Raw genomic sequence first — 25,009 nt, 5'->3', positions numbered from 1 at the left:
CCTGCTTGTCCAATTAGGACAGCATACTGTCAGAAGTCAAGGCAAGGTCATGTGCTTGCCCAGAGGCTTCTTTTTCCCACAGAGAAAGTAAATCCCACGTGGGGGTTCCTTGATGCCCATCATCTCCTCTGAAGTAGATTGGTGCTGCCAGGAGCAGACTTGTCTCAGTGCTATGAGCCTATGTTAATAAATTATCCTAAATGCCACATTCTGTAGATCTCTGAAGTGTTTGAAGATGACCTATCTACCTAAATATATCTGTTTGGCCTTGAAAGCATACCTAATATGACTACAATTTCGATAGTAATAGGTTACTAATTACTAACCTGCATTTCCTTATTATCCTAAATAGTTGGTAATAATAACTTTCAAGGACTAGAAATTTGCATTACATTGTAAAATTGGAAATTTATGTACAGTATACCTTAACAAATTTAATTTAAAATTGGAAACAATATACAAAATTTGTAAACAACATACAAAAATCCCAACCAATGAAAATATTGAAAAACTAGTAGTTGCTTTTTTTTTTTTTTTTAACTGTTTGAGTCAGGGTTTTTCTTTTTCTTTTTTTGTTTTGTTTTTGAAGACAGGGTTTCTCTGTAGCTTTGGAGCCTGTCTTGAAACTGTCTCTTATAGACCAGGCTGGCCTCGAACTCACGGAGATCCTCCTGCCTCTGTCTCTCGAGTGCTGGGATTAAAGGCACGCGTCACCACCACTCACCACCACCACCACCACCGAGTCAGGGTTTTTCTGTGTAGCCCTGACTGTCCTGGAACTCACTCTGTAGACCAGGCTGGCCTTGACCTCACAGAGATCCACCTGCCTCTGCCTCCCTGAGTGCTTAAAGGTGTTAAAGGTGTGCGCGCCGCCGCCACCCAGCTGTAGTTGCTTTTTGAAAGTAGTTTTGATCATCTACCTTTCCATCATATCTATGTCCTCCTTTTTATCCTTTTCAGAGTAGATTCAATAATCTACAGTTTTATCCTATCATCTTTGTATCCCCATTTTTTTAAACCAAGAACCCTAGATCTAATCTCCTTTGTTTAGCTTTTTCTCCTAACCGTTACCAATAACAACATGGAACCGAGAACCAATCCCCCTAAACAATGACAAATATCCATAATCCATTGAGTGACCAAAAAACATGCACTACATCATGTTCTTTTTTTTTAAAGATTTATTTATTAATTATGTACAGTGTTCCACCTGCATGTTTGCTGCAGGCCAGAAGAGGGCACCAGATCTCATTATAGATGGCTGTTAGCTGGGAATTTGAACTCAGGACCTCTGGAAAAGCAGCCAGGGCTCTTAACCACTCAGCTACTTCTCCAGACCTGGGCAGTGAATTCTTAAATTTACTTCTCGCTGTCTGGGAGCAAAGGCATTTTTAGAAAAGAAAAATTTAGGTTAATTGTCAAGTCTTGGGAGAGGTGGCTGGAACATCTGTTGTCCAATCTCTGTATAATGAGAAAGTCCAGGGCTTGTCTAAAGTCCTGGCTAGAGTAGTCTGTGAGGCTGGATCATCTCAGCTAGCCACCTCGAGATTGTCCGGAGCAGTTGGTGGTCCAAAGCCGATCTTTGGGTGGTGTTTTTCCGCTGAGTGGTGTTATCACAGTCCCGGTGGGATCGTCCTTGTTGGTGTATTCTTCAGATGCTCTTGCAGTTCATGTGTTAAACCTCCGAGTCCTGTGGAAGTGAAGAAGTTGAGGGCAAACTGGATATTCAGTGGGCTGTGTCAGGGTAATCCTTCAAAGAATGGTTGTCACGCTCATCCTTTAACCTCGCATTCAGCTGAGGAAGACCCATGCATTCACACAGTTCCTGGAAAAGTATTTTGACGAAAATTCTACTAGATGATGGAGTGGTTCCTTCACTAAGCTTGATACATTCAACAGCACTCCATGGAAGTGAATCTGTGTACAAAAGGTGAGCAAACACCTCAGCGACACTCCTCAACGGTGTGTTTCTAAGCAAGGGATGCTATCATAGTGTTCTTTGAATAGACTCTCAAATGATTCCACGTATTCTTTTTTCAGCGTGCAAACCCACCTAGCTAGCAAGCCAAAAATTTTTCATAGGTCCTTTGTTGGGCACCGCAATCAGGTACCATGTTGCAGAGTTCTTCTGTTTAGCGCTCAGCAAACTCCATCTTCAGCAACCTGTGTGCACATTCCTCAAAAGCTAAACCTGACTGAATAGCGAGATATATTGTACGGCGAAATGAGACCAGGTTAATTTCTGTTTTGTCATGAATAGTTACTTTTTGTTCTCCCTCCTCTTCTTCCTCCTCCTCTTCTTCTTCCTCCTCACCCTCCTCCTCTTCACTACTTCCAGCTTCTTGGTCTGTGTTTGAATCACTGTCTCCTTCATCGCGAATTTCCTTTTTAATAGCTTCGTACTTCTCTTCATTCTCCATAAAATTAGCATCCATCTTGAAAACATTAAGAACATTTTCTGGATTGTAGTCATCCTCCAAGGGGAGCATATGGGTGAACTGATCATCCTCTTCCACTAAATCAAGTCCTTCCCGAATAACTGGGTGCTCCTTGAATCTGTCCTTCTGTAGAGCAATCATTACTTCAATCATATTCTGAACTCTTTTGCCGATCTCAGACTCATGGAGAATGTCTCGCAGGTGCTCAAAGATAGCACTGGTTCCTCTTGGTGACACCTGGGTAAATTTGAGGCCACACTCCTTGAGGAAGCCGATAGCGACCTCGACGCTGTCATCTGTTGGTCTCTCCAGCAGCAAAGTGAGCATCTCCAGGCATAGAACCTCATGTGCCACATTTTGGTTAGTAAGATCTGCCACAAATTTTGAAGTAGTCAGGCATAGTTGCTTGTCATTCCTTTGATATCTTTTCCCTTAGTCTCTTGAGGATTAATTCTCCAATAAGTGGGAGTTTTGAGTTGATTATCGTCACCAAAGCTGCATAAACAGGAGTGAAGATTGGAGAAGTGCTCTGCCCTGCACGACAGACCTGGCCAGCAGGCCTCTCCCTCTGACTGTTTCCTGGAAGGAGCTCTTAGATAATGATGCTTAGGTTGGAGATGTTGACCTTGTTAATGAGACCGTTGGTTGATCCCTTCAGGGCCTCCCAGCTCATCCTCTGACAGGCTATGTTGTTCTCATCTGTGATCTGCTCCTGCATCACCCTGAGTTTTGCAGGAGGAATAGACGCTCCCCCAGTTCGGGTGAGCTGCGGATCCTGCGCATCCTTCTTCTTTGTGGGAGGTTCTTCCTGAGTAGAACTCTGGGTTAGTGCTTGCTCTGGCCTCCTTCTTCCAGGAGATGAGCATCTCTTTCTCTGTGTTTGTCTCAGTCCCCACTTGGTGACTTCATGCTGTCGTTGTGAGAACACCCTCTGCTTGAATGCTCACAGGCTGACCGGCTGTAATCAGAGTAATCTCTATTCCAGGGGAACCTTTCTTGTTCTGCAGATCTGTCTTCTGGGGAGGAGTTCTGGTGGGGTGAACTGTGATTCTCCCTTCTGTCGTGACCAGAAGAGTGTTTCTTGTGTCCCACAATCCTCTTCATTTTCTAGTATTAGTTGACCAAATAGAGTAGATTCCTCAAGTCGGTTCAAGAAGCAAGTACTCTGTCCATCAAAATCCCAGCAAAAATTTTCAAAGACCTTGAAACAACGGTACTCAATTTCATTTGGAAAAGCAAAAAACCCAGGATAGCCAAAACAATCCTGTACAATAAAAGAACTTCTGGAGGCATCACAATCCCTGACTTCAAACTCTACTACAGAGCTACAGTACTGAAAGCAGCCTGGTACTGGCATAAGAACAGACAGGAGGACCAATGGAACCAAATAGAAGACCTGGATATCAATCCACACTTCTTTGAATGTGGTATTTGATAAAGAAGCAAAAAATATCAAATGGAAAGAAGAAAGCATATTTAACAAGTGGTGCTGACATAACTGGATATCAACATGTAGAAAAATGAAAATAGACCCATATCTATCACCATGCACAAAACTCAAGTCCAAATGGATCAAAGACCTCAAAATAAAGCCAGCCACACTGAACCTTATAGAAAAGAAAGTGGGAAGTACACTTGAACGCATTGGCACAGGGAACCACTTCCTAAATATAACCCCAGCAGCACAAACACTGAGAAACAATTAATAAATGGGACCTCCTGAAACTGAAAAGCTTCTGTAAAGCAAAGGACATGGTCAACAAGACAAAAAACGACAGCCTACAGAATGGGAAAAGATCTTCACTAACCCCACATCAGACAGAGATCTGATCTCCAAAATATACAAAGAACTCAAGAAATTGGACACCAAAAGATCACATAATCCAATAAAAGAATGGAGTACAGACCTAAACAGAGAACTCTCAACGGAGGAATCTAAAATGGCTGAAAGACACTTAAGGAAATGTTCAACATCCTTAGTCATCAGAGAAATGCAAATCAAAACAACTCTGAGATTCCATCTTACACCTGTAAGAATGGCCAAGATCAAAAACACTGATGACAACTTATGCTGGAGAGGTTGTGGGGAAAAGGGAACACTTCTGCATTGCTGGTGGGAATGCAAGCTGGTACAACCTCTTTGGATGTCAGTGTGGCGATTTCTCAGAAAATTAGGAAACAACCTTTCTAATTTTAAAAAGTATAAAAAGTATAAAAAGACAAGATCTCCTGAGTAAATTGGGAGCATGGGAATCTTGGGAGAGGATTGAAGAGGGGAGGGGAGAGGCAGGGAGGGGAGCAGAGAAAAATGTAGAGCTCAATAAATATCAATTAAAAAAAAAAGGAGCAAGTACTCGATGTTCTGAGTTCCTTGACAGTTTTCTTTTTCTGTCTTTCTCCACATACTACCTGTACGAATCCATAGGGCAAAGGAACGATCACAGGCTCTCTACGCGTGCTCAGACTGAAGTCTGTCACTACCAAATAAACCTCAGACTGCATCTGAGCTTCTGTCTCCTTCCAGTCTTATATACGACTCTCTGCTCAGCCATCTCACTCCTGGCTCAGCCTCCCTAGGGCTGGGATTAAAAGTGTGTCATCCCAAGTGTTGGGAATCACCTTTGTGTGAGCTCTGTTTCTCCTTTAGATGGATTCAATCCTACTGCCCAGAGATTCCTCTGCTTCTGTCTGTCCCTGAGGGCTGGGATTAAAGGAGTGTGCCACCACCCCCTGAGCTCTGTGGCTGACTAGTGGCCTAACACTGCACTCTGATCTTCAGGCAAACTTTACGTGTTCGTTACAAACAAAATGTCGCTACAAACCAAAATGTTGATAAGAGACCTCAAAACAGGTTGAACGAGCACAAGAATCCCATCCAACTCTTTATTATGTGTTTATTGGACACAGGTTTTCTCTATGTAGCTCTGGCTGTGCTGAAACTTGGTAAATAGACTAGACCGTTCTCAGAGTCACAGAGATCTGGTCGTCCCTCCAGTGCTAGGATTAAAAGCATTTGCCACCAATCTGGGCCTTGGGCTAACTTTCAGTGTCTGCCTACCCTTCCTTCTCCAACACCATCTCCTGGGGCTTTTTCATTCAAACCAAGTGCTCCTAAGCTGAAAGGCAGATACTGTTTTAGAAACCTGTTGACTGAACTCCCACGGAGAACTACTTAGACTGCTCTTGGGGAAGGTCATTTAGGAACGGCCCACCCAGTGCAGAGAGGTACCCGTAACCCAGTTCATAATTAGGGAAGGCTCTCAGCTCTTTGTCAACACCATGAAGCCTAAGGGAAGCAGAGCTGGTGTAAAGATAACCAACCTTTACCAACTCCACACCAAGACAATTGTCACTGATAACTCCCTCTTGGATTTGTCTCTTTTCTTAAGGAGGGCACTGGGGATTGACTTCAGGGGCTCCCGCTCCTACACCCTCCCTTTCAGGTATGTTACTGAGCTACATTCTCGATCCTTTCACTATTTTGAAACAGGGTGTGGCTAAATATAAATAGCCCAGACTGGCTGTATGTGGCTAGCCTCTTCAGCCTCCCCATGAGCCCAGCCTTCTTTTGTTTTTGTTTTGTTGACATAGGGTCTCACTATGTAGATTTGGCTGGCCTGGAACTCCCTGTGTAGACCATGATGACCTCTAACTCAAAGGTCCCCCACCTGCTCCCCTGCTCCCCCACAGGGGACCCGGCCCTTAAAAGTCTTTAACCAGAGAACTCAGGAACTGAATGGATATAAACTCATCTTTAGCTGAAGCAGTCACATTACTATATAGTACACGAGCTCTCAGTAACTCCCCTAGCCCAGGCTGCTGCCCCAAAGTCACCCTGAAGAGGGCACTTTTGCTCAGTGGCTAGCGGATGCCAGCTACAAGGGAGCCTGAGGAAGGAAACACAACAATTGACCACGTGTTAGGGGTGGTTCTCGCAGGGGTTGCTGGGACAAGGAAGGGAGGTCCACGTGGAGTGGGAGGGACACTCTTAAAGTTTTGGTGGGGCTGGCATATAGAGGGGAAACAAACGACAAACATAACACCCAAATGTGAGTTGTGATATTATTGTGAAGGAAGTTGTAAAAAGCGGGTGGGTGTTACCGGGGACAGGGACTCCGCAGCCCGCTGGAATGCAGGGCAGGGTCGCTGATAGAAAGCGCCCGGTGCCCAGCAGACCTTCAGCGGAAGCTTCTGGCTCCGGGCTGGTTGGTTTCCTAACCTCCATCGGCAAGGGAGACTTTTCCTTTTCCTCGAGAAGGGAAAGGTGGCAAAGCCGGCCGTGGTCTCCCTCCGGGGCCGGTGTGGGACTGAGTTAATGTCAGCCAGGCAACTTCAATTCTTATTTACCTTTCTAAGCGCCTCGGAAAGCCTCCCAGGAGAATCCTCTCCCTGGAGAGAAGCCAAGACAAACGTTCGCTTTCTTACTACCAAGTTCTGCCCCCCGCTAAACAGCAGCCTCATTGTCAAAAATGGAAGAGACCCGCAAGATGAGTTACTCCAGTTTTTCTTCTCTAGGGGCCGTGGTGGTGGTGGGTGGGGTGTCTAGGAAAACCAAGACCCTGGCAGGTAGTAACGCGGCTTGCTGAAGGCCTTTTATACCACAGCAGATGCCTTGAAGGAGTGGAGATAATAGGGATGGAATTCTGCAATTCCATAAACCTGCGTGGGAGGGTGAAAGACAGTGTTAACTCTCTCCAGACTTGCAGCCACCCTATAGAGAAAGTGGCTATCATCCCAGTAGAGATAAAATAGATAGGGACTGGATTTTATGGGTATTAAACACTGCTTCTCTTTAGGTTCCCTCGCAACTGACTCTGCTTTTAGTTTGTTGATAGGACAGGGTCTCTCTCTCATTGTAGCCCAGGCTGGCCTGGAATTCTACAAAGTGAACTCAAAATCCTCTAGCCTCAACCTCCTTCCCGCTGGGATTAGAGGTGTGCCCCACCACACCTCTCCTGGCCTTTACACTTTGAAACCTCTCTTCCTTATGTGTTTAAGTTCAGGGGTCACAGAAGCTTAAAATTTAATGGTTTAGAAGCAAGAATTCTCTCTCTCTCTCTCTAATATGGAATGCTTCACGAATGTGCGTGTCATCCTTGCACAAGGGCCATGCTAATCTTCTCTGTGTCGTTCCAGTTTTAGTATATGTGCTGCCGAAGCGAGCACTAGAAGCAAGAATTCTAATGAAAGTAATTCTTTGCCTGGCCTGGAGGCTCACACCTGCAGTAACTTCAGCACTCTGGGAGGCGGTGGAAAGCCATAAAGAGTTGGACGTCCGTCTGGGCTACAGAATGGCATTCTGCCTCAAAAAAAAGTCCCAAAATCAAAACCCAGAAAGACCTTTCTAGGTTTCCTGTGGGTTATCCCTTGAACTCGAGCTACAGTCAGACTGCCAATCCAAAGATTCCAGTCTTGTCTTTGGGGGAAAGGTATGTTTACTATCTGATGCAGTGAAATTGTAGACTTTGGATTTTAGAAATGAAAAGTTTCCAGGAAAACTAAAGGTGTGGACTGATGTAGGATGACCAGCTGCTAATTTATCTGCCGGTGAAGACATTTAAAAGGTATGACCATTGATTACTAGCATCGTTCATTTCACAGAAGAAAGTATACTTTAGGGTAGCGGATTGAAAGTTCACAGCTTCAGGTCAGCCTGGATAGTTTGGTGAGACCGTCTCGATGAGTCACAATCAGGCTGGGCAGATAGCTCGGCAGTAGAACACTTTCTCAGCATTCATGACGTCCTGGATTCAATGTCTAGTTCTTTTATTTTATTTGTTTTTGTTTTTTGAGACAGGGTTTCTCTGTGTAACAGCCCTAGCTGTCCTGGAACTGGCTCTTGTAGACCAGGCTGGCCTTGAGCTCACAAAGATCTGCCTGCCTCTGCTGGGATTAAAGGTGTGCGGCCACCACCACCCAGCATTTTTTCATTTGGTTTTTGTTTGTCTAGAACTTTTTAGCAAATACAGAAGAACGTACCTTCATTAGAAAGTGCTCCCATTTCGAGGCCAGCCTGGTCTACAAGAGCGAGTTCCAGGACAGGCTCCAAAGCTACAGAGAAACCCTGTCTCGAAAAAAAAGAAAGTGCTCCATGCACCTTGCACAGCACTCCCACCCACTTTTTATCCTAGGCTGACTCTTGTTCATCTGCGCCCCAGATCAGGGGTGGGCAGCCAGAAGAGGAGATCCAACTCAGCGTTTTTAATTTTTTTTTTAAAATAAAATCAGGCTCTTGTTATGTACCCTAGCTGGCTTCTAACTTTAAATCCTCCTGCTTCCATCTTTTGTGTGTAGGATTACTTTGAGGCCTGGCGACCTTTTAGTGTGCCTCACAAACTGAGTATTGTTTCCAGCGCCTAGGAGGCAGAGGCAGGCTGATACTGAGTTCCGGGCTACAGCGTGAGGCCCTGCCACAAACCAAACCAAACTAAGAATTTGTAATAGTTGCACATTTTAAAATGAGATTGTCAATTAAGATCACTAGAAATAGGGCTAGCGATGTAGCTCAGTTGGTAGGGCACTTGCCTACCAATTGTGAAGGCCTGGATATGAGCTCCAGCACTGAATATACTTGGCCTGTAGTGAACGCAGATAATGGTAAATACTTATAATCTGGCATCAGAAGGTAGAGGCAGGAAAGTAAGGTCAAGGTTCTTGTCAGTTATATAGTAATTAGGGGCTACATGGGAAATATATATAGATATATATGTGTATATATATATATTCATATACATATATGAGAGACCTCATCTTAAAACTTCAAACAAAATTGTAAGGAATACAAGAATCATATAATAAAGTTATATTAGAAAACGGCCACATTTGTATCATTCATTGGGGCTGCTTTTGCACTGCAATAGTAGAACTGAAGTGGGGGAAAAGGCCTTACAGCCAGCCAAGCCTAAAATAGTCACTGTCTGGCTCTTTAAGAGTAGGTAAGTAGGTTTAGCCTAGTATGATGGTTTGTGCCTATAATCCCACAATCCCAACACTCAGGAGGTGGTAGCAGGAAGATCAGGAGTTCATGGTCAGTTTGGTTTACTCAAGACCCTGTCTCACAAAAAATAAAATCAAAATGCCAGAAAAAAAAAAAAACAACCCAAATCAAACCAGAGCTTCTGAGTCAGGTCTAGGGTGGGACCTGGTAATTTGTACATGCAAGTTATGAAGCGATGCTAACGATGCTGGGTTTATTATGTGTGTGCATGTAGCGGAAGGGGCTTGTCACAACATTCTGTGGAAGGAAGGATAATTCGGTGGAGTTGCTTCTCTCCTTCCTCCTTACCCGTCCTGGAATTTAACTCAGGTGGCCAAGCTTGCAGGGCAAGCACCCGTGCCTGCTGAACCAGCTCACCAGCTTTGTGATTGCTTCTTGTAGTTTCACGCTCCAGCCTTGGCTGCTTCTTTTTATGAATTTGTATTATATTTATTCCATTCATGTTTGGCACGTGTGCCCTCGCTGTGAAAAGTGGAGGTCAGAGGACAACTTGTGTCTCTCCTTCTATTACTTGAGTTCTAGGGATCCAACCCAGGTCCTCGGGCTTGGTGGCAATTTTCCTTACCCTTTGAGCCATCTCACCAGTCCTTTTGAAGCGATACCGAGGACTGAACCTAGTACTTTGTGGCTGCTACGTAAGCAAAAAGCACTCTACCCCTGAACCACAGCACAGACCTGATACTCTGACCGGGGAGCCTTGCACTTAGGATGGTACTACCTAAGTCTCCCCAAATAGTTGGGATTCCTGGTCTTTGCCACAAGCCTGGCACTCTGCTCACTCTCCTACCAGTGGTTTCTCTGCCTGTCTCTATACCGCTGGGATCCTAGATTACGCCTAGGCTAACAGTCTTCAAGCTGGCTTACATAAAGAGCCTACTCTGTAACCGGTATGGGTCTAGATACATGCAGTGAACGATCTATGAGATTCACATGTTAGTCATTGAGGATAATACAGGACAAATTATGTGTTAAATGGTGATAAATCCTGCAGAAAAAAAAATAAACGCCAGCAAAGAAAGCACTTAGAAGATGACATTTAGTAAAAAGCCAAAGAACATGAGGAAGTCATGTGGGGATCCAATGAGGCCCATGCAGGGGGAACAGCATGGAACCTGAGCAGACACACACAGGTGAATCTGGCAGGAGAGGAGTGAAGGGGAGCACTGTGAGCTCTGAAGCCCGCAGCAGGGTGCAGGCCAGATTCTTCAGGCTGGTCAGCGACTGCCTTACCAAGTGAGAGAGGAAGCCATGAGGGTTCAGACTACAGAACGACTATTGTTTTATATCTTATCAGGATGACTGTAGGTGCCCAGAGCAGGCTTAGGCAAAGGTTGACACTGAGATTACTTCCAATAAATCATAAATAAAACAATAAAAAGTAGAGACCATAGCTTACATCACGGTAGAAATTGTGGAGATGATGCTGAAGTGTATTCTTTTTAATTTGTATTTTGAAAGTGAGATGGACTGACTTACCAGGTATGGGGAAGCGGGACTTAGGTGGCAGTCAAAAGCTTGACTTTGAAATGCATGTTAGACACCCAGTTGGACATATTCTAGGCACTTGGAGATATGATTTTGGAGTTAGAACCCAACAGGCTACAAATCTGGAAGGCTTTGGTGTATGTGAATTAAGAGTGAGATGGTGTGGAGTCTGCGTACTGAAAAAGCGACATCCTACAAACTTTCCAGGACTTCCTGGAAGATCTGCGGCCAGTCTGATGGAAAGAGGGCCTGGACTCCGGACTTGCACACCCATTCCCAAGCTTTCAGTGTCATGCTTCAGAGCCCGCAAAGCTGAGGAGTCTCTAACTGGAAGCTTTCACACTGGGCCAGATGTCCTCTCCAACCCTGTACGACTTATTTAGTTTTGGGGATAAGGTCTTTCTCCACGTAGCACTGCCTGTCCTGGAACTCTCTATGTAGAGCAGGCTGGCCTCAAACTCACAGAAATTCTCCTGCCTCTGCCTCCTGAGGTGCTGGGATTTACGGCGTGCACCACTACACCCGGCTACCTCCATAAAATTTTTTCAGTAGTGCCCTTCAGACAGAAAATCAACCAATTAATTTACAAGTTTTTCCATAGGGAAATGCGAGGAGTTGGTGGCCAAAGTTGCTAGGAAAATGACGGCACACACATAGACACTATGAACCTGAGAAATGGGAACACGTGCTCAAACAGAAGGCCCTAAAGAACGCTTAATCCCAATACAAGCATACAAGCAATCTTCATAGATTTCCTGCGCCTTCTTGCAGAAGATTCTAGCAGTAGCTTAAGTCTGAGGACATGGCTGTTGAGAAAGAACTGTTGGTAGTTGGCAGAACTTCACCCCAAATCCCAAGAAGGTTGTGGTAAAAAACTCCCTGGGCAGCAGACATCATCCATTTTGCTGCTTCTAGAACCAGAGGTCCCTCCATGTGTGTGCTGGACTCCTTAGAGACAAAGAACTTCATTTCTTTCCCAACCCGCGTGGGACCGCCATGGAGCCTACGGGGTGGAAGCTTTACCTTCCACCGCTCCAAGGGGAGCCGGGTCGGGGCTGGTCCGGGAGGTGCGTGGGGCTCCGGTGTGGGCCCGACGCGTTGCCAGGCGGCCCGGGAAGGGCCACTCAACGCAGGCAGGCTCAGCAGAGCGGTCGGTAGGCGACCGCGAGGGGCGGGCGCACGGGATGCGCCCTTCCTCCCAACCCCTTTCTCTCGCGCTTGGCTTTTCCGGGGATCCTCCGCATTCCCCAGCCACCAGCGGCCGCCCTCGCCCTTCTTTCCCGCCCCGGCCCACCTTCGCCCGCTCCAGCGTGCTCGCCCTCGTCCCCGGCCTCCCCTCGTGGGCCCCCGCGCCCCGGTCCCCTCCCCCTAGTGGCCGCGGTCCCTTTCACAATAGCGCTACCCGCCTCCCCTCCTCTCGGCTCCCGGTTCGCTCCCGCCCGCTGCCCTTTCGGCGCATGCGCGCTCCGGTCAGCGGCGGCTGCGGCGGCGGCTCCGTTTTTTTTAAAGGGAAACGCTGAGGCGCTGGGGGTGACTGTGGGGGAGGGGGAGCCGGAGCCGCGGAGACCCCCGGGGGAGGCGGCAAACCCCCCTCCCGGAGTAGGAGGGTTCTGGGCGGACCCATCCCTCCCACCCCCCTCCTGAGGAGGAGCGGAGGGGGGGGGAAATGGAGGCTCGGGGCGGCTGAGGCGAGCTCCGGGGCGGGGGGCCGGGGCGGGGAAGGGGGGGTGCGGGGTGGGGAGACGAGGCGGGCCCGGCCGGGCCAGGGGGGGCCGAAGCGAGCTCCGGGGATGAGCTCGGGGGCGGCTGGGTGCGAGCTCCTGCCTCTGCGGCGAAGGCGACGGTGGCGGCAGCAGAGGCGGCGGCGAGGCCCCCATGGGTCGGCGGCGGGCCTCAGCCGCGGCCTCCACTTCTCCGCTCGCCGGCGGGATGGCGCCCGGGCCTCGGAGAAGCCGCGTTAGCGGAGGCCCGCGGCCGCTCTGCTGAGACGAGCCCGCCAAACTCCCCTCCCCCTCCTCCGTCCTCGACCCCCCGCACCTCGCCCCTTCCCCACCCCCTCCTCCGTCTCGGTCCCCCGCGCCGCTCCGGACCACTATGACCATGAGATCCGCAGTGTTCAAGGCGGCCGCGGCTCCTGCCGGCGGCAACCCCGAGCAGCGACTGGACTACGAGCGGGCTGCGGCGCTGGGCGGGCCCGAGGACGAGTCCGGGGCGGCCGAAGCCCACTTCCTCCCCCGGCATCGTAAGCTCAAGGAGCCGGGGCCCCCGCTGGCCTCCTCCCAGGGCGGGAGTCCCGCGCCCTCTCCAGCCGGCTGCGGCGGCAAGGGCCGGGGTTTGTTACTCCCGGCCGGGGCGGCCCCCGGGCAGCAGGAAGAGAGCTGGGGCGGTTCGGTGCCCTTGCCCTGTCCGCCCCCAGCTACCAAACAGGCCGGCATCGGCGGGGAGCCAGTCGCAGCCGGCGCCGGCTGCAGCCCCCGGCCCAAGTATCAGGCGGTGCTGCCCATTCAGACGGGCTCTCTCGTGGCGGCGGCCAAAGAGCCTACGCCCTGGGCTGGGGACAAGGGTGGGGCGGCTCCCCCGGCTGCCACCGCCTCGGACCCGGCGGGACCCCCACCACTACCTCTGCCCGGGCCGCCACCCCTCGCGCCCACCGCCACTGCCGGGACCCTGGCAGCCAGCGAGGGCAGATGGAAGAGTATGAGGAAGAGCCCTCTCGGGGGTGGCGGCGGCTCGGGAGCCTCCAGTCAGGCCGCCTGCCTCAAACAGATCCTTCTGCTGCAATTGGACCTCATCGAGCAGCAGCAGCAGCAGCTGCAGGCCAAGGAAAAAGAGATCGAGGAGCTGAAGTCCGAGAGAGACACGGTACGGGATGGGTTAACCTGCATCAGGGATGGGGAACGCGTTCTGCGCATGCTCGGGGGAAGGGGGGCTGTAGGATGCAGAGGTCCCTGCTTGGTTAGGGTTAGAGGAAGTTGGCCACCAGCGAAGGAGTGCTTTAGATGCTGGGTCGTTAGGAGCCTGGCTCAGTGACACGTTGGGTCGGAGGGATGGGTTAAAGGGCAGCCTTCAGTGTGTGTGTGTGTGTGTGTGTGTGTGTGGTGGGGGAGGCTTCGGTTGCCAAAGGGTTAATTTAAAATGACAGTCCCAGACTTGTGGGAAAGACGTTTAGAGTGGGCAAAGACCGATTTATGAGGGGTTAAAATGATAGGGTGGGGTGCAGATGTGGCGGATGCACAGAAGGGGTTAAAGAGCTGTTGCGCTGGCAATGCACTGTAGAGGACAGGGACATAACAGCTGTTGCTTCGGCCAGTGCTGCAGCATCTTTAGACACGAGGGTCGTCCTAGGTCTGTTAGCCGGTAGAGGGTAAAAGATGGATTCCATGGAGTCCTGTTTTAGCTTTCCTAAATGGTGTTTTCTAAGTGAGAATCACTGCCTTTGAATTCAGGTAGTTTTTTGTTTTTTGTTTTAGTAGATACCTGAGTTACAAAAACATGACCCACTGACCAAGTCTCTTGAATAAGCTTGAAGATTTTGAGACATGAGCTTATTCAATGTATTCAGTAGGTCCTTCACCTCCCAGACCCGTTTTAGAATCTTTAGGCAGTGGAGAAGTCGTTTGTTATTTCTTTGTACTTCTGAGAACATGACTACATAGGCTTGCTCTTACTGCTCGGCAGTCTTGGGCACCTCCATGTTAAGCACACTCCCTCACACAGGGAAACTGGTGTGGTGGGGTATCGCTGTGCAACACACCTTTCAGCCACCTAAAAATAAACATGGTTTCTACCGTTGTGTTCCCGCTCCTGCTCTCTCTCTCTCCTCTTTCCTCTCTTCTCACCCCGGTGCTGTGTGCACCAAAGGCTGAGCATGGGAGCAGGGTGGCTCTTCATTTTGTTTGTTTTCTAAATGAATCATTCGCCCGTTGGAGATTGCATTCTGCAAGGTGGAGTGGGAGATGGGACAGGTCTCATGGAAACACCTCAGTGTTGATTGTGGAAGTTCCTCAACATGGAGGTGGCACTGCCCAGCTACTACACTGCAGTCTAGGGGTGAGATGGTCCTGTAGTTACAGCACATCACACCCTTCCTTCCATGGGAAGGGGGGGGGGGGAAAGACCAGTAAAGAAGAAACCAAGACTATGTCACCCACAAACAAGGTTAAATAATGCTAAGGCTGTGAATCAAAACAGAAGATGACATGAGAGAATGGCTAACTAGGGGGACACTGCTGATGGTGGAGATTTTTGCTGAGTTCCTGAAGTAATGTCCCCTTCATAGGCTTTTCAAGGTAGGAGAAAGTGGGGTGAGTTAAGGATAAAGTACTGAGCTTTCACTGCTTCTCTTATGTGCTGCAGTGGTCTTAGCATTGCTTAAGTCTGTTTCTCTTATTCCAGTTATTGTTTGGCCTCTTCTGAAATCTATGCAATGGATGTAATAAAGGCAGCATTAATATCACTGTCAAACCCAGGCAAAATTCTTATAGTATGGTGTAAGTAGCACCTTTTTGTCAAAACTGAGTTAATAGGAAGTTTCTTATGACAATAGACTTCCATTTTGTTTGATATTTGTGGTTCTCTTTAATTAGAATGAAAATAATTTTAATAAATATTTAGATAAGTTACTTTTGCTGGCTCAAATGCAAAGTATAATATGTATGTCATATTTGTTGGTTTTATATTACTGGTATCTATTATAATTCTTTCCAATGTAGTGTGTTTTAGAAGTACTCCCTCAGATATGCACACAGAACATTTTGGTGTAATACTGCTATTCCTAGTAATACCCTGTGCTCCTGACTCATTTTTACTGTACTATTTGAACGTTCCATCCCATCTGGAGTTCTGGAGTGAACATAAAACAGATAGAATTTGGATAACCTTATGACACTTTAAAAGAACACAGGGCTGAGAATGTAGCTCAGTGGTGCTCAGAGTGCTTACCAAGCACTCTCACGAGGCCCTGGTTCTATCCCTAGCATCACATACAACAGTGAAGAACATATATAAGGTTAACTTGAGGACTCTCAAAATGAGTTGGAGCCACATGGCTAGCTAGCTGTAGCAGAGGCCTTGTTATTAAAGGGCACACTGGCCCCGCCCAGTGAGGAGGATCTTCTTTCAGAAGAATGAGCTTAGAATTGCCCCATGTCGCTTACCATCCAGACTAACTCCTACAATTAAGTGTCTTTTGCCTTTATTGGTTTTAAGAAAAGCTATTCAGATTCATGTCTGCCAATTCAAAGTAAAGTTGTATCGGTAGGGTCCATGGCAACATGCAGAAGACTGCTGAGTCCTAATGGGGCTAAGTACTTATGTTTAACTTTCGTGTGTAAGTCTGCATCTTGTCGCTTTCTTTTAGCTTCTTGCTCGGATTGAACGTATGGAAAGGAGGATGCAGTTGGTAAAGAGGGATAACGAGAAAGAAAGGCACAAGCTGTTTCAGGGCTATGAAACTGAAGAGAGAGAGGAAATAGAGTTGTCTGAGAAAATTAAACTGGAGCGCCAGCCGGAGCTTTGTGAGACATCCCAGGCTCTGCCTTCCAAGCCTTTCTCATGTGGACGGAGTGGAAAGGGACACAAAAGGTGCGATGATAACTTTATTCCAACTATCTGAACAAGACAAGGAGCTCTTGACTGAGGGGGTGGGAATGGGATTTATAGTAACTATAGCCTGATTTGAGAAGTCTCTTATGCTAAGGGAATGGTGGCTCACACCTGTAATCACAGTTCTTAGGATGCTGAGGCAAGCGGATTGTTGTGAGTTCAAGGCCAGCCTGGGCAACAAACACCCCTCACCTCAGGTTTCTGTGATGTTGAGAAATTGTCTTGAAACATTTTTTTGTCACAGTACTAAAACACATGCTGCTACATCTTAAAAAAAAATGGGTAAAGAGTGTCACCCTGTTGACTCTCGTGGGGAGTAGAGAGTTAGATACTTGTTTTTCTAGACAGGACTTCTCTGGATAACCCTGGCTGTCCTGGGACTTGCTCTGTAGACCAAGTTGTCCTCAAACTCAGAGATCCACCTGCCTCTGCCTCTCGAGTGCTGGAATTAAGGCGTGTGCTGCCACCACCTGACTCAGATATTCTATTCTATTCTATTTATTTATTTATTTATTGCATATACAGTATTCTGTCTACATGTATGCCTGCGGGCCAGAAGAGGGCACCAGACCTCATTACAGATGGTTGTGAGCCACCATGTGGTAGATGGGAATTGAACTTAAGACCTTTGGAAGAGCAGGCAATGCTCTTAACCACTGAGCCATCTCTCCAGCCCCCTCAGATATTCTTAAGCATAGATGCTTACTCATTTACCAAAGGCCTCCTGTGTTTACTTTCAAGCATGACACTTACAGCCCTTGTCTTCCAAATGAACAGTAGATGTTTAGGTACCTGGATACTGCTCTTGCCTTCAAATATATTCTAACTTCAAATTTTATTCAACAATCAATTAATTTTATAACGTTTTCTTTCCTACCTAATAGGAAAACCCCGTTTGGAAATACAGAAAGAAAGACTCCTGTTAAAAAGCTGGCTCCTGAATTTTCAAAAGTCAAAACAAAAACTCCTAAGCACTCTCCCATTAAAGAGGAACCCTGTGGTTCCTTATCAGAAACTGTTTGTAAACGTGAATTGAGGAGCCAAGAAACCCCAGAAAAGCCCCGGTCTTCAGTGGATACCCCACCAAGACTCTCCACTCCCCAAAAGGGACCCAGCGCCCACCCCAAGGAGAAAACCTTCTCAAGTGAGATGGAAGATTTGCCGTACCTTTCCACCACAGAAATGTATTTGTGTCGTTGGCACCAGCCTCCCCCATCACCGTTACCATTACGGGAATCCTCTCCAAAGAAGGAGGAGACTGTAGCAAGTAAGGCATAGAGAACACTTGCTCTTATACCCTAGTGGTGGCGGTCAAGCTAACAAGTGTGAAATGCCTTTGGCATTTTTTAAAAGTGCAATCAATAAAGCAGAGTTCTGTCAAGAATGAGTAAGTTAACAGCCAGAGACAGACACTGTGCAGGCATTGCAAATAGATGGAATTACAGCAAAATGTGCTCAATGTATGTGTCTGCTTACAACACTGGGAGATGTGTTTGCCAGTAAGTTGCTCATCACAAGAGCACCAGACTTGGGGGTGTAATCTCCGGCAACTTGCATGCCCTCTGAAAGAAGGGTTTTCTGTGCTGTGAAATGCATAGAACTTACACTTTGCCGTGCACGACTGTTCCTGCATTGATGTTGTGTGAAACCTGGGAGGGTGGTCTTTGGGTGTTCTCAGGGGCCAATGGTAATTTTTGATTGGGGAGTCAGCTTGGGGTGGGGAATTTCACCTGGGCCTCCGCTCTCTAACTACACCAACATTTATCTGTATCTCTATGTCCCGGTCTGTGGGCAGGAGGGATCTGCCAAAGGCCAACAGTCTTATTTACCTTAATACACTTCACAAGGTTCTGAGATGCAAAGAGTTGACTTGGATTGCAGTAGCCCATTGGTTGTTCATATATTTAAATAAAATGGTCTACAAACTATTTTTCAAACAATAAGGACTATCTTGGGATATCTGAGCTGCTTGGGGAGGGAGTGGGGTTTGGGAACTTGGTCTTTATTCCTGTTTATTTTCTTAATGGCTTCCACCAGAGATGATCCCCACCTTTTATATGAACCAGTAACTGTGATGTGTCTTCAATTGTGTCGTATTAGTCTATGATAGTTATTGTGGGTGCTCTTGGGTAATGGTGGGGAAACCTTTCTTAGGTAGAGCCTCAGGCCTAAGTTTCTACCCCTGTGCCTTACTGTAGTAGGAATGGGGATGGGAATCCATTCCAAACAAGATGCGAGCAATCTCCAGGCTTTGTTTGGCTGTTGTGGGGACAGATAAATGATCTAACCTTCATCAGGCCTCACACTTGAGTACACGAGACAGACCAGGGTTCTGCTCTAGATTCAGATACTCTTGTTGTTTCAGTCAGTTGAACAGGTTCATCTTAATAGTTAAATTTTGCTGCTACATCAATGCTGTGTAACAGTTTAGGAGAAACCGTGAAGCAACTTCCCATCCGGAATTAGGAAATGGCTTGGTCTGGAGTTCTTCTGTGTGACTGGCTGTTTTTGAAAACCCTGTCTACTCTAGTAGAGCAAGTCCCAAACACATCTGAGATTGTGGGCATGAGGGAGTGTGATTGGGAGATCCCAGTCTCTTGAGGAGCCTGAGTTATGCATCGATGTGTGAACCCTTATCTTATGACGCCCCTATCTCAAGTGGAAGTCTCAATGACTTACCCTAAGAAAGCCAAAGTCTTTGTGCATGTTGTTCAGGCTGAACCAACAAGGTAGTTTGTGTGGAGGGAGGAGGAAACTGTTTAAGAAGACTACATATGTAAGTTCTGAGAACACTGATCTATTTATTTGAAAAATAGGGTCAACTTTTACTCACCTGCCATGTTCTGAGTTTAAGGTTTGATATCCTTGGCCATCAACTGTTGCAGGGAAACCACCCTAAATAATGAAGAAAAGAAGTCGTCTCAGTGTAAAAAAAAAAAGTGGTGGGCTTATTTTCTTTTCTTTTGTCTGTTGTTCCCTTTTCCCCTTCCCCAGAGAGAAATTCTCAAAAGAACAGCTCAAAAACCAAAATGGCCTCCTAGTGAGAACATGAGTGTGACGCTCCTCTCCTCCGCTCTGGGTATGGGCTTTTTTTCTTTTTACACTGAGATGATTCTTCTCTCCTGCATTATTTAGGGTGTCTGATGCCATCAAGTGTTGCAGGAGAAACTTCAGTCTTGGCTGGTGAGTAGATTAGGAATTGCCGGCTGGGCCTGGGTGGGAATTGGTGGGATGGTGGCTGGTTGGGAGCTCCATTCTCTGTCTGTTGGATGTAGAAGAGCGAGAGTCCTTGGTGTTTGCTGACACTATCGTAGGCGTCAAGATGACAACGCATTTCAGTTGTTTTTCAGGAACTTCAATAGCATCCATTATATCAATTGTCAGGTATTGGCTTAGGGCTTCTTGTGGTCCTGAGTTTGACAGACTGCAATGGCATTTTAGGTTCTTTTATACCATAGCGAGGACACTGACTATGACTTTGGGTGAGGCCATAGAATGGATTCCTATCACTTGGTAACTGTCTTATCTAGGGAGAAGCTGCTTGTCCTAGTGAATAGTTGTATAGTTGTGTGACTTTGGATTTAAGGGTGGTTCCACCCCTCCTCTTTTTCTTTTTCTTTTTCTTTATTTTTTTCAGTTCCTTCTTGGAGGGACCACTCAGTAGAGCCTCTAAGGGACCCAAATCCTTCAGACATTTTGGAGGTAAGTACCAAGAACTGTTAATGAAGAGAATTAGAAAGAGTAGACTATAGGGGTGCACAAATGGCCGTTGTGGTCGGCACCTATAGTTCCAGCTACTTCAGCTACTCCTAAGACCCGAAAAGTCGGTTCTAGAGTAATTAAGTCATTTTTCAAAATCACTGTTGAGATGATGTTCCAAACTAAGGTAGATTCCATACTGAGTACAGAAGTTAGGCTGTGCCGCTCAGCAGCACAATCCTGTGTTCCAAACTTACTCAGTTATTGAAAAAAGGTTATTTTGATTTCAGACTCTTAAAAGGTATAGAGGTAGAGAGAGTTTATGGTCCTCGCATAGGCCATTGACATGACTTATCCTAGAAAGTTATGAGGATTAAATTTGAAATTTGGAATTTCGGAAAGAATCAGGGTAAGGAAAGGAGTTTCTTGTATTGATTCTTTAGCCAGAAAGTTTATAATGTATCTATGGAACACAGATGTTTTTAGAACCTGAAGGTGAAAAATGCTATTTTCCTGAAAACTGAGTTATTCCAACATGGTCATAAGGAGCTTATGCCTGCTGTTCCTTTCAGAACCTCGACGACAGTGTGTTTTCAAAGAGGCATGCAAAACTGGAGCTAGATGAGAAGAGAAGAAAAAGGTAAGGACAAGACCCCATCCTGGGAACACCGGAGCCCCGGAACTGAGACTTCCGTATTGGGGAGAGTCTTAGGGCAGGTAATATTCATGTGGTACTAGTATCCTAGTTAGCTGAGTTTCTTAGCTTGGGGCGGTTGTCCTTACAGGCAAACACACATGTTGGCCTTTCCTCAGATGGCCTCCCTCAGTGCTATTTTGTGTGGAACACCAGCACATAATCTGTAGTCAGTTCACGATACCCTGGGAGAGGAGTTAAGTAAGGGTCTTCTGGCATCGGAGAGTGAATTGCTTTTGTAGGACAAGTTTTAGCTAAGTAGTAATGCTGGGTTTGTTTCTTTTTGTCTGGTTTTCCCCAGATGGGATATTCAGAGGATCAGGGAACAAAGAATTTTACAGCGACTGCAGCTCAGAATGTATAAAAAGAAAGGAATTCAGGAATCTGAGCCTGAGGTTACCTCATTTTTCCCTGAGCCAGATGACGGTAAGTTGTATCTAAAAATGTAGACTTTGGGGCTGGAAAGATGCCTTAGTGGTTAAGAGGGCTTCTGTTCTTGGAGAGACCAGAGTTTGATTTCCAGCACTCACACTGAGTGGCTAAGAACTGCTTGTAACTTCAGTTGCAGGGGACCCGATGCCCTCTTCTGACCTCAGAGGGCACTGCACTCGCATATACAAACCCCTACCCATAAACACATAAAATAAAGCGAACAAACTTAGAAATGTAGGCTTTTTCAAGGGAAAAGGGGTACAAATCTCAGCACAGCTTGTTCTGATGAGTAAGCTGTGTTTTGTAAGTGGTGTAGTTGTTGTTACACATTTCTGACCTCTTGCTAACAAGGTCCTATATGATTTTCTTCCATAGTTGAAAGTTTGATGATTACCCCCTTCTTGCCTGTTGTAGCATTTGGACGACCATTACCAAAATTAACTCCACAGTAAGTATAAAGGTTTTTTTCCTTTCTCCTTTTTCAAATAGTTTATACCTCCTTTTCAAACTCCATGGAAGCCTAGATAAAATGGGGACTTGACAAGCCAGGAAGTAGAATGCTTTCTAAGTCAGAAGTAGATGATTTGCCACTTCAGTGGTCAACTGACCATTGCTAGGCTTTGATGCCACCCTCTCACTTTGCTGTCCTCTTTTTTTGCCAGGAACTTTGAGCTACCCTGGTTGGATGAACGAAGCCGTTGCAGGTTGGAGATCCAGAAGAAGCAAACACCTCACCGGACGTGTAGGAAGTAGCTGTGCTGGCAAGAACCCTGTCTTCAGATAGTTGTAGCATGCCATTCCAAGAGAATGGCCGAGACCTGTATATGTGACCTATGTCCTTGTGTGTGTTACTCACTGGTAATGCCTTTCCATACTCCCTTCATTTTAGTTTTGTTTTCTTCACCCTGACTTCACAAAACAAACAAAAGAAACCTCTTGCATTGGGCTTATTTTGAATTATGGAGAGTTATTGGAACTTCTTTTCCCTTTTTGGGGAAATGAGCTCATGCACTTATCATATAGGATGGTAGATTTGGGAATTTTAGGAGCCCCTTCTGCTCACTTTCCTATGTTAAAGGGGTACGAGGGCTCTTCATTAGCCACGTTGAAGATGGAGCAACCCCGGTCTTGTAGGAGCTGTGCCTGCCCTGACCTGTGGTTCCCTGGTGCGCCTTTTGAACAGTTTGGGTGTAGTAGACCTTACACTAAAATAAACAAAGAGACCTTACTATAAGCTTCAGGGCCCAAGGAGGAATGACAGACGAAGCAGTCACCCTCATTCATAGAGGAAGAAACAAGAGCATTGTGTGAAAGTTGGTTCTCTCAAAACTAGGCTGTGATAAAAGAGGTGGAAAGAGGTGTGTGGCTGAGCACTTTCTTAATTAATAGGTAACTGAAGTTCTTTTTCCATCCCTCAAAAAAGAAAATGTTTAGAAAAAGAGATCAGGATGTAAGTTTCCAACTAGTTCCAGTGCTAAACAGAAACGTTGTCATTTGGGGATGGCACACTAGAGTTTGTACAGATGTCCTTACGTCACATCACTTCTCAATATTCCTTAGTGGGGTTTCATCCTATTAGCAAAACGTTTGGGGGTGAGGTAGAAAATTTGGGGCGGGTTGGGGGGGAGGGTATGGAAAGATATGCTTCCTTTGACTGGCAAATGTCTACATCTTGAAACAAAGAGTTGTACCTAATGAACCTCTGTTCGTTTTGTAAAAAATAGATTTATACATGTACCATCTTGGTTACTATCTCCTGCTCTTGTTTTGTTACCAAAAGAAAAAAAAAAAATCAAGACAGCACTCCTAGGCCACTTTGGTCTCAGTGTAAGATCCCTGTTAACTATCTGGAAGGAAAATAGAGCCAAGATCTCTGGATATATATATATATATATATATATATATATATATATATATATATATATATATACATATATAGGAATTGCCTTTCATTAGTCTTCAGGACTATTGTATAAAAACAAGTAGGGGTCTAATCTCATAGGAGGTAGGGGCTTTTATCCTTGAAGAGAGTATGTCCCCGGATTATTAGCACTTTTAGAGGAGAAGCCAAGGTAAGGAGGGTGTGTGGCTGGCCTAGCTGAGTGGGAGAGAATGGGATTGCCATTGTGGGAAAAGAAGAAAAGTTCCTCAGGGGCCTTCCACTGCTAAAGCTTTTTTTGAGATGTTATCTGTGCTCCCTGGGTTTGATTTTGAAAGGAGTTATTCCAGCAGTACATGTAGTATTCTTGGATGATCTTGCTGCTCTCAATTCTCTTTTGTGTGTGTTTGTGTGTGGCTGTGGGTTTTCACCTGTAACCCCATCTACTTAGGAGTGTGGTCTCTGTAATGGAAGCTGCTGTAAACTATTGCAGCAAGGATGTGGAGAGAAAGAGGACTTGTTCCACAGAGGCTTTCATCTCACACCTTAAGGATGAGGATAGATCTAAAAAAATTGGGCCAGATTTTTGTTTTTTTTTTTAATGAGGCAGACTGGTTAGTGCTCCTACTCTGACCTATGTTATGTTTCCTTACAATGTGCTCCTCCCAAAGGAATAACCTCAATCAGTTGCCTCTTTTCTTTGTTTCTGATCCCTCTCAGTTTCCTCTTGCTACCGTGATTTGTCAGATTCCTACTTTGTGTATGGGTTAGCAGACCTAGCCTCTCACAGAGGAGTCCTCAGATCCTGTTTTTGCTAGACTGAGAGGAATCCATGAGGTGCTATCTGGCAGGACTTAAGTGGATTCTATTGCTTTGGTTCTCCTTTCCCTGAGGGCCTACTATTTTTGATGTCCTCTCCTAGATTTCCTTTGGTTTGGGTATGTTGAGGTTTGTTGAGAAGGAGGTTGAAGCAAAGCTCCAGGAGTGAAATTACAGTGTGTTACAAATGTGGGGGAAATTAGTCTTATTTTTCCCTGCATGGGATCCAGCACTGTGAAATTCAGTCTTAAGCAGAAAGAAAGGCCCTGCAGTTCTCCTAAAACATAGTTCCTTATTTCTTTCTTTAACAAAGTTTAAGCTAGTGTTAATAAATTAAAAGAGAAATGCTTGTCTCTCCACCTCAGCGTTGTTTTATGCCCGTTTCATATCGTTGTCTGTGCTGTAATTCATACTTTTGATACCATTTCTGATGTGTAAAGTCGGCTGTCTTGTAAATATCTTATAAAGAGTTCAATTGTAAATAAACTATTGTGGCCGTTAATTTTTGAACTTTTGCCTCAATTTATTAGTAGATTTGTTGGGAAACAAACATTAAATAATTCTATATATATATATATATATGAAAGGTTAGAAAAGAATCTTATTCTCAAATAAAATAGAATTACATATTACTCCCCCCTCTTAATAAGGGACTCAATCCATTTGTGTCAGAGCAGTTATATGTTTCGGTCCTTGGTCCTGAGCCCTTCTCTGTACATAAATAGCAATTACAAAGCTCACATCTCCTCAACGTCTGATAAATCATTTCTCCTGGATAACAATCCAGACAAATGAGGTCCAGATCTATTTAACTATGTCTTCCACACACATCTTTTTCTGGATGTTTGAAAACCCTTATTGTGGCATGAACCCTTTGGTCCTTGTGTGACTAGAGTGATGGGAAAAGATGTCCCTTCCCTCACAGTTCCTCTTGTAAGATGTCTACTGTCCCAGACATCTGT

At 46.0% G+C, this 25,009-nt stretch overlaps 1 protein-coding gene, 1 non-coding gene and 1 pseudogene across 4 annotated transcripts; 1 reads left to right on the top strand and 2 right to left on the bottom strand.

The window, feature by feature from the left end:
• Positions 1–1,205: 1,205 nt before the first annotated feature.
• Positions 1,206–6,068, bottom strand: LOC146893279 (pre-mRNA-splicing factor CWC22 homolog pseudogene; annotated as a pseudogene).
• A 1,429-nt stretch (positions 6,069–7,497) lies between these two features.
• LOC125411060 (U6 spliceosomal RNA) lies at positions 7,498–7,604 on the bottom strand. Its single transcript, XR_007235235.3, has one exon. It is a non-coding gene; the product is annotated as a U6 spliceosomal RNA (small nuclear RNA).
• Positions 7,605–12,410: 4,806 nt separating this feature from the next.
• Positions 12,411–24,549, top strand: Msl1 (MSL complex subunit 1). 3 transcript variants are annotated; one of them, XM_048450770.3, is made up of 9 exons: positions 12,414–13,782; positions 16,280–16,503; positions 17,409–17,791; positions 19,660–19,707; positions 20,162–20,226; positions 20,796–20,863; positions 21,219–21,343; positions 21,725–21,797; positions 22,012–24,549. In XM_048450770.3, the coding sequence occupies exons 1-9, from the start codon at positions 13,015–13,017 to the stop codon at positions 22,100–22,102; spliced, it is 1,845 nt and encodes a 614-aa protein (XP_048306727.1). In that variant the 5' UTR covers positions 12,414–13,014; the 3' UTR covers positions 22,103–24,549. The 3 variants fall into 3 exon arrangements, with proteins under 3 accessions (XP_048306728.1, XP_048306727.1, XP_048306729.1); XM_048450772.3 differs by lacking the exon at positions 12,414–13,782 and adding an exon at positions 15,310–15,410; XM_048450771.3 differs by lacking the exon at positions 19,660–19,707 and having other exon boundaries at positions 12,411–13,782.
• The last annotated feature ends 460 nt before the right edge of the window (positions 24,550–25,009 follow it).

The sequence above is a fragment of the Myodes glareolus genome, chromosome 9, assembly GCF_982192425.1.
Source record: "Myodes glareolus chromosome 9, mMyoGla1.1, whole genome shotgun sequence".
NCBI classification, from domain to species: domain Eukaryota; kingdom Metazoa; phylum Chordata; class Mammalia; order Rodentia; family Cricetidae; genus Myodes; species Myodes glareolus.
Note: the sequence above shows the minus strand (reverse complement) of the source record. Positions and strands in the feature narration are given on the sequence as shown.

Bases quoted from the DNA above. Each gene is read 5' to 3' on its own strand.
- Msl1 (XM_048450770.3), top strand. From the start codon at position 13,015: ATGACCATGAGATCCGCAGTGTTCAAGGCGGCCGCGGCTCCTGCCGGC. The intron at 13,783-16,279 runs GTACGGGATGGG...GCTTTCTTTTAG, and splicing joins TGAAGTCCGAGAGAGACACG to CTTCTTGCTCGGATTGAACG. The intron at 21,344-21,724 runs GTAAGTTGTATC...TTTCTTCCATAG, and splicing joins TTTCCCTGAGCCAGATGACG to TTGAAAGTTTGATGATTACC.